Consider the following 9,242-nt stretch of genomic DNA (forward strand, 5'->3'; position numbering starts at 1 on the left):
CAAACCACACCCACTGCCGTGGAGTCCATTCAGACCCACAGCGCCCCTAGAGGACAGAGTGGAACTGCCCACAGGGTCTCCAAGGCTGTCAATCATCACGGAAGCAAAGCCCAAACCACACCCACTGCTGTGGAGTCCATTCGGACCCACAGCGCCCCTAGAGGACAGAGTGGAACTGCCCCATGGAGCTTCCAAGGCTGTCAATCTTCACAGAAGCAAAACCCAGACCACACCCACTGCCGTGGAGTCGATTCCGACCCACAGCGCCCCTAGAGGACAGAGTGGAACTGCCCACAGGGTCTCCAGGGCCATCATGTTTATAGAGGCAGACTGCCTTATCTTTCTGTGGTAGAGCAGCTGGTGGGTTCAAACTGCTGGCCTCTTGGAATGTGTTAACCACTGTGCCAACAGAGCTCCTCCCGCAGCCAGTGTTGTTGTTGTTAGGTGCGATCAAGTTGGCTCTGACTCACAGCGACCCCGTGGACAACAGAATGAAACACTGCCCCGTCCTGCCCCGGCCTCATAGTCACTGATGTACCTGAGCCCATTGTTGTAGCCACTGTGTCAGTCCATCTTGTTGAGCGCCTTCCCATCTTTTGTTGACACTCCACTTTACCCAGCAGGATATCTTTCTCTAGGGAATGGTCCCTTCTTACAACATGACCAAAGTAGGTGAGATGAAGTCTGGCCATTCTCGCTTCCAAGAAGCATTCCGGCTGCACTTCCTCCAGGACGGATCTGTTAGTTCTTTCACCAGTCCATGCTGCTTTCAGCATTCTCCGCCAGCACCACGGCTCAAAACCACCACCTCTTCTTTGGTCTTCCTTATTAGTTGTCCAGCCCTCACATGCGTGTGAGGTGATGGCCACACTGTGGCCTGTCTCAGGGGCAGTGCTGATAGGGCAGTGATAGTCTGAACCCCGCACATAACATGGTTGAACTGGCCGACACTTTCTGCTCCAGGTTCTCAGCACAGCCTGCGGTTTCTGCCACAGAGTGTGCGGGGTGGCTTCCTTAGAGCTGTGAAAGCAGCCTTCTGGGCAACCCCCCGACACTCAGCTGCCCCCCATCTCGGACTGGGACCTCTGCAGCTCAGGTTAAGCTATTCTAAGCTATTGTTAGAAGCAAGGTCTGCGTGCCCACTTATTGATTCTCCTTCAGACATGCTGCTGGGCTGTGGCTAGGCAGAGCCGAGGTCTCTCTGAGTGTGACCACCTGAGGGGCGTCTCCTCCGACGGGACCACTGAGAGACCTCAGCAAGCACTGGATTACAACCAGAGAAGATGGGGCCCCTAAGAAGCAGCAAGGGGTGCTGTGGGGGACTGGGGGACCAGAGGTCACGGTCCTGCCAATAGCCGGTCCCGGTCTGGCTGATGCCCAGCACCTCCGTCCCGACCTTTGCCGTGTGGACAGTAACAGCGCATACACTGCAGAACTCGTACGAAGCAGCCCCGCCCCCTTGATGAAAGGGCCCCCGATTTTTTGGGGGAGCCTGATGGTAGGAAGTGGCCGTGGAGTTGCCTGACTCGACGTGACCCCGTGTGTGCCACAGAGCTGTGCCCCACAGGGTTTTGATGGCTGCTCTGTCAGAAGCAGGTGACCGGGTCTTTTTTCCGAGCCACCTCTGGGTGGATGCCAACCTCCGACCACTCTGTTAGGAGTGAGTGTGCTGAGCAGGCCGCCCTCACCTGTGTGCCGTACCCTGTGGCCCACGGGGCGTGCTGCAGTGGCCCGCGTGCTGCTGGAAGCCACGTCACTGGTGTTTCTTACACCAGCAGGGCCAGGCACGTGGGCAGCCGTCAGCGCCATTCCCGGACCGTGCAGTTGAGCAAGGTGCTGCCAGGGGTGGCTCCGTGCCGCAGCGGCACAGTGACCAGGCTGCTCCTTAGGGAGGAGCCGGGTTTGAACTCAGCTCTCAGCTGCCTGGGGCCTCTGGGAGCACCGAGCAGCTGCCTGGGCCCATCCGGCCCGGAGCTTCCTGTCCCTGGAGTCGGAGGGCAGCAGCTGCAGAGACTCGACTCAGCTGTGGCTGCCAGGCATGGCCCAGCTGCTTCTCCCGCCTGAGACTTGGCAGCTGCCCTCAGATAGCTGCGGGGTCACCACCCCGTTGTCCTGGCCCCACAGAGGATGGGACAACTGCTTTAAGTTTTGTGGACAGGGGATACTCTCGTAATGGCAGCTGAGTCAAGTCCATTGGGTACCAAGTTTGAGGGGAAACCCCTATAGGGACCCTGGAGATCCCACAGGGATGCTGACAGGCTAGAGACCCCCATAGGACCATGGCAGACCCCAAGGGGACGCTGCAGGCTCCAGGGGGATCCTGGGATCCCATGGGGTGCTGACAGGCTAGAGACTCTCATGGGATCTGTGTAGACCCCACGGGGACCCTGGAGACTCCTATGTGAACTCTGGCAGGCTGGAGAGCTTCTATCCCTAAGTGGCCACTGTGGGTCCACGGGCCTGGCAGCGGGGCTGGCCACAGTGCCTCATGAGTGCAGACAGTCAGTCTTCAGTGGGGGCTGAGTGTGGGTTCTTGTGGACATAGAGGGGGAGGAGGCAGCAGTGTGGGAGTCGGGGACCCCACTGCTCACCCTGAGACTCAGAGCAGGCACTGCTCTCCCACTCCAGTGGGAACCCTGGGAGATGACCCCACCTATGCAGGCCCACCCCACCCAGGGCTTCTCCTGGTTTAAGTAAACACCCGTCTCAGCTTCTAACCTCGTCCTCCTGTGAAGCCTGCATGCTCTGAGAAGCCTGGCTGCTCGCTGAACACTCATCGTCAGGCCGGACCGAGGCTCCGTGAGAGCAGGGCCCTGTCCCGACTAGACACACACGCACGACCTGCTGCTGACTCCTGACCAACAGCAGCGGCACCAGGCACCGATCAGAGGGCTGGGTCTGTCTCCACCTTCAGTGACCACGCTCCATGGCTCGGCCGCCATCCAGGCACCAGGGGATTTACCACTGAAGCTGAAGCAGAGCCGGGCAACAGGCTGACGCAACCACAGCTGGTGCTTAGAGCAGCCTCTCTCACGGCGACAACTGCCACCGGGCAGGCGTGCCATGGGCAGCTGACTGAAGGGAAACCCGAGTGGGAGGCGTGTAACATCTGGGGAGGTTTAACGGTATCACTGCAGCCACGAGAAAGAACGGACCCTAGTTCCAGACATGTTTTGTCAAACATTAAGTTCCCTCCCGGCTCTGCAGTGGCATGGCTGTGTGTCCTGCTTTTACAACACAGAAAGGGCGTTCAAAGAGGGCAGGTGGCACAAACGGTTAAGCACTCAGCTGCTACCTAAAAGGTCGGGGGTTCAGAGCCACCCACCAGCTCTGCAGAAGGACCGACCTGGCCAACTCCTCATGTAAACATTACAGCTCAGGAAAGCCCCTGGGGTGGCTCCACTCTGTCACATGGGGTCACCAGGAGTTGGAATCCACTCGATGGCATCCAAATAGGACAACAAAGGGAGCCTGGGAGCACTCACGGGGCCACAGAGACGCTTTGCCCTTGAAAGAACCTCGGGCATCTTCACGAACCCTAGAGTCTTTCACCACCAACCAACCACAATGCAAACTGCTGACACGGCCCACAGTTCACGTGTGCAGAGACCCAGGGGTGAGCTCACCGCAGGTGGGGACATCCTCCTCGGCCGACGAGGTCTGCTCCCCGGTAGAAGGTTTCTTGCGTCCCAGCCCGATGATCTTGGTGATCTTCTTCCCCGTGACCTTGGACACTGTGCCCCTGGCCTCCACTTTTGAACTCTTTTTCCTCTTAACTGTCAAGACCAACAACACAAACAACGCAATCAGCCACGAGCGACACAGTCAGCGTGTGGGGGAGCACGCTCGAGGACCATGCAGACCCGGAGTTACAGCTCAGGCCTCTTCCTCAGCAGGTGCTTATGGAATGTCTGCCACGTGCTAGCACACGCACACACATACCCAGGTACACACACACACAGAGATACAGGCGCACATGCACACACATACAGGCACACACACATACCCAGGTACACACATACACACACAGATACAGGCGCACATGCACACGCATACAGGCACACACACATACACAGGTACACACAGACACACAATATACACGGGCATGCATACACAGCACATAGGCACACACATGCACACACAGGCACACACATACACACATACACAGACACACACACATACACAGGTACACACGGACACACAATATACATGAGTACACACAATATACACAGGTATACACCTACACACATAGGCATACACACACATACACAGGTACACACGGACACACAATATACATGGGTATGCACACACAATATACACATGCACACACATGCACACACAGCCACACACATGCACACAGTACACACACAGACACACAATATACATGGGCATGCACACACAACATACACAGGTACACATATGCACACACAGTCATACACCCAAACACAGGCACACACATCCATACACGTGCACTCAGTACACATACACAGGTACACCCACATACACAGGTACACCCACATACATAGGTATACACACAAAATACATGGGTACAGAAATGCACATGCAATGTACATGATACATACATATGCAGGAACACGGACACACACAGGTACACACACACACAATACACATGAGTACACACAATATACACAGACATACACCTACACACATAGGCATACATACACATACACAGGTACAAACATGCACACACATAAACAGCTATACACACACAGATACACACATGCACATAAAATACACATGGGTACATACAATACATACAGGCATACACCTGCACATAGGTACACACACAGGCACACACACAGGTACAACATGCACACATATACACAGCTACACACACATACACAGGTACACACATGCCTGCACAATAGGGAAGAGGGTCACACGAGGAAACAGGCCGTCTGCAGGAGGCCTCCATCCTGGAGCAGGGTGAAGACACACGCATGCATACACATATACACAGGTGCACGCATGCACACACATATACACAGGTGCACGCATATACATATACACACACAGTAGGAGAGGGTCACAGGGTGTCATGGGTGGCCTCCACTCTGCAGCGGAAGCCTCTCTGGGGCTGCCTTTAGCTGGGAGCAAAACAGTGAGCCGGTAGCTGTGCCGCCGTCAGCAGGAAGGCCATCCAGGCAGGAAGGACAGAAGCTGAGGCCCACCTGGAAGGAACCTGGCATGTTCGAGACTGGAAGGAAGGTGCTGTTGGTTGAATGGTGTCCCTAGAAGGCTGTGCTCAAGTCCTGACCCCGTACCTGTGAGTGTGATCTGGTTTGGAAACGGTCTTTGCAGGGGAATCAGCTAAGTTAACACGAGGTCCCACAGGGGCAGGGTGGGTCCTAAGTCCCCTGAGTGGTGTGTTATAAAGAGGAGAAAAGACAGAGACGGGGAGACAGGCAGGACACCATGTGACACTGCAGCTGCAGCTGCAGCCCAGGAATGCCCAGGGCCACCGGATGCCCGAGAGCGGCAGCGACAGTCTCTCTCAGAGCCCAGAAGAACTCAACAGGGCTGACCCCCTGGTCTGGGACACACACGCACACATATACACAGGCACACACACATATACACAGCTTTACACATGCAACATACGTGGGCACACACATGCACATGCAATATGCACGATACACACAGGTACACACATGCACACAATATACACGGGTACACACAATATACACAGGTACACACATGCACATATAGGTACACACATAGGCACACACAGGTATACATACGCACACACATGTACACAGGGACAGACACATACAAAGGTGCACGTGTGCACACACATACACAGGTGCACACACAGGTGCACACATGCTCAGTGACCTTCTGTTCTTACAGTGCACTGTTCTCACACACCCCCTCCTGGTGGTCCTTGGTTACGGACGCCCCAGGCGACAGCACAGAAGGCTGGTGCAGCTAGAGCCAGCTGATGAGGGGCAGGGAATCAGACGGGGGAGGGTGACCGGGTCCTCTCCGGCCCGTGGCTTAAACACTCGTGGAGTTAGCCCTGTCCGGAGCCACCGCCCAGTCCCAGAGCCTCAGCCCGTTCTGTTCCATCAGCCTGCCTGGGCTCAGCCACCGCTCGAACACCAGTGTATGAAATCCACAAGGCGCATGCATGAAAACAGGTCCTGGCTTCTCTCACGCGCCCACATTGGGCAGGACCAGGGCTGTTGCGAGCAGCGTCCACAGGACTTCCACCCACCAGCTCAGGATCCTCTCACCCCTCACCCCCGCAGCCCCCTCCCAGCGGCTCTGCAGCGGCCCCCCAGGACCCTGCAGCAGGCACCCTGCAGGCGCCCAGGCCAGCCATTCGAATTCTTGCTCGAGCCCCTGCAGGCAGAATTTCAGGGACAGGAATCAGCGCCCGGAGTGTCCCTCTGTCCCTGTGTCCTTCACCTCCATCCCCCGACAGGGCCGTCTCATGTAGGAGCTGGGGCTGGAGGCGACAGGCCAGAGCCTGAAGGGACAGTGTCACTGCAGAGTGGCCCACGCTCTGCACCCGGGGACAATGGGACGGAAGCACCCTGAGGACCTCCACTGTGCCACCAACGCCCATCCTCTGACCCAGGACTCCTCCAACAAGCCTTCCCCCACCTCGGGGACATCCCGAACCTGGCTGCAGCCCTGATGGGGTCACAAGCCTTGGGGACTTGAACGACAGTCACAAAGTCCCCCCGCCATCCACTGATGATGGTTAAACACAGTGTGGTCCATCCACACAGCAGGTGTCAGCCAGCTGGAGAAACGAGGCCGGTACATGTTGCGACACGGATGGACGGTGGAGTGAACGCACCACGCTGAGTGAGACAGGCCGGCCGCACAAGGCAGATCCCTCGGACCCCACTTACAGAAGGGTCTAAACACAGTCGATGCCCTGAGATGGAAACTAGGCTGGAGGCTTCCAGGGCCTTAGAAGAAAGGATGCGAGGCTCTTTCTCCCCGACCCGGGTCATGTCAGGAGGGAGCGGTCCCTGGAGAAGGACGTTAGGCCTGGGAAAGGGGGTCAGCAGGAAGGGGAAGGCCGACAAGGAGACGGACCGACAGTGGCTGCAACGAGGGGCTTACAGAGCGACAGCTGTGAGGCTGGCCCAGGAACGGGCACCCTTCATCAGTTACACGTGGGCTGCTGAGTTCTTGGCTGTGGTGGCGGTTACGTGGGGCGGCCGTGAGTCACAGCTGAGCTGGTGGCACCGGACGACAGAAACGCTCTCTACCTTGACTGTGGCGGCAGTTACCTGCGTGCGGGCATTTGTCACAACCCACGGAACTGACCCCACTTCTATGGCCGTGAGTCGTGGCTCCGTGATGCTGGCTGTGAGGCAGTGGGGGTCCGGGGTCGTGGCTCCATGACGCTGGCTGTGAGGCAGCGGGGGTCCGGGGGCAGCGTGCTCGTCTTCTGGGGGAGACCCGGATGCGATTCCCTGCCAGTGCCCGTCACGTGCAACCCCCATCTGTCAGAGGCTGGCCTGCTGCTGGGGCGCAGACCAGGCTTCAGGGGTGCTTCCAGACTATGCCAGGAAGAGAGGCCTGGTGACCCACTCCCAAAGGATTGGCCAGTGAGGACCCCGTGATGACAGCAGGGCATCCCCAACAGATGGGGGTGGCCCGGACCGGGCGCCGAGAGGTGGTGGCTGAGTGCACGGAGCTAACACCAACAAAGGTGACTTTAAAAAAAGGACTTTGAATAGGAGAAGGAAGGGCTGCTTATGCAGACAGCTCAGGGAGCAGGAGTGTGTGCAGCGATGGACACTGGGAAGAGTCCAACAGGGGAGCTGTTGCATTGTGGGAAATTGTGGTCAATGACATGAGACAAAGTATATGTGAACTGCTGCATGGAAAGTGCATTTGCTCTGTAAATCTTCACCCAAATCACAATTAAAAAAAAAAAAAAAAAAAAAAAAAAAAAAAAAAAAACTTTGAAATCTCTAAGTCCAGCATCTCATTATAAAGATATGGAAACTGAGGTTCATCAAAGAGGGAAAGGACCTGCCCCAGGCCAAGCGGAGGCAGAGCCGGGCTGGGGGCAGGCGGCAGCCCCCCAGCTAAAGGTCTCCAAGCAAGATGCCAGCTGCTGCCCCGTGCAAACCCTGCTCCACGGTATGTTATGGGAGGCCTCCCTGCTGTGACTCAGCCATTTACACAGGAGCAGACATGTGCCTAGCGGGGGACCGGCCGCACACACACAGACGTGCACCTAGCAGGGGACCGGCCGCGCACACACAGACACGCACCTAGCGGGGGACCGGCCGCAGACACGCAGACACGCACCTAGTGGGAGACTGGCCGCACACACACAGACACGCATCTAGTGGGGGACCGGCCGCACACGTGCAGATGGAGACCGAGCGGGGGGCCGGTCGCACACACAGACACGCACCTAGCGGACAGTTGGGACGATGAGACGTGAAGACATGTGGGGCTTATGTGACCAAAGAGGAAGACAGAAGGCCCCTGAGGAAGGACACGGCACCCGGGACACACCCTGGAGCAGCCTTAGCAGAGCCACTGCTCCATCTTTAACTACACTTTCAGTTGGCGAGCGCCCAGCCCAGACAGCACTCACCTTGCTCTTTTCCGTTGCACACAGAGGTGCCATTTTCTGCAACACCCTCCCCATCGGAGCTCGGCCTCTCTGAAGACAGCTTCTGTCAGGGAAGAAGGAGGAAGCGGCTGTGACAAGGTGACGTGGGCCGAGGAGTGTTGGCACAGGCCACAAGTCATCCCCAAAGTGACAGAAAACATGGCAACAAGCAGGCTTGGCGGCCACAGAGACGGGCTGGGAGAGCACCCAAAACACCTAAAAGGAAAGGCAGGCCCCTGGAGTCAGCTGACACGTGCCCAGAGTCAGCCAGGAACCCACCTGGAACCCACCGTGGGGAAGGTGCAGGAGCCGACCAGCTGTGTCCCACAGTGCATGGGGACAGCGTAGGCAGGGCCAAGTCCACAGCGCTAAACAGCAGGCACTGATAATGTGCCCACCCACAGCGGCACAGAGACTAGGAGCCGGCATGGCACGGCCCACCAGTCGGGGACTCTGAAACGGGGTCAGTGGTCAGTGGGCCTGCAAAGGCTCAGAAGCCAGCAGCAAGGACTGAGAACCATGCTGGGACCCCAGCGAGGAACCTGTTTGCAAGCCACAGAGACGCGGCAAAGACTTATGCAGAAGATTTAGGGGCCATGGTATTTGAAACGGCTTCAGAAAAAAA

The 9,242-nt window shown here is 57.2% G+C and overlaps 1 protein-coding gene across 1 annotated transcript in view; it reads right to left on the reverse strand.

The window, feature by feature from the left end:
- AFAP1 (actin filament associated protein 1) overlaps positions 1–9,242 on the reverse strand; it is a 140,538-nt gene that overhangs the window by 52,509 nt on the left and 78,787 nt on the right. The window contains exons 7-8 of the mRNA XM_007956306.1: positions 8,600–8,681; positions 3,627–3,776 (exon numbers count right to left, since the gene is read on the reverse strand). Of these exons, the coding sequence (XP_007954497.1) occupies positions 3,627–3,776; positions 8,600–8,681 (232 nt within the window). The remainder of the gene's footprint in view (positions 1–3,626; positions 3,777–8,599; positions 8,682–9,242) is intronic.

Source organism: Orycteropus afer, unplaced genomic scaffold, assembly GCF_000298275.1.
Source record: "Orycteropus afer afer isolate SDZICR_OR568_19922 unplaced genomic scaffold, OryAfe1.0 scaffold00605, whole genome shotgun sequence".
NCBI lineage: Eukaryota > Metazoa > Chordata > Mammalia > Tubulidentata > Orycteropodidae > Orycteropus > Orycteropus afer.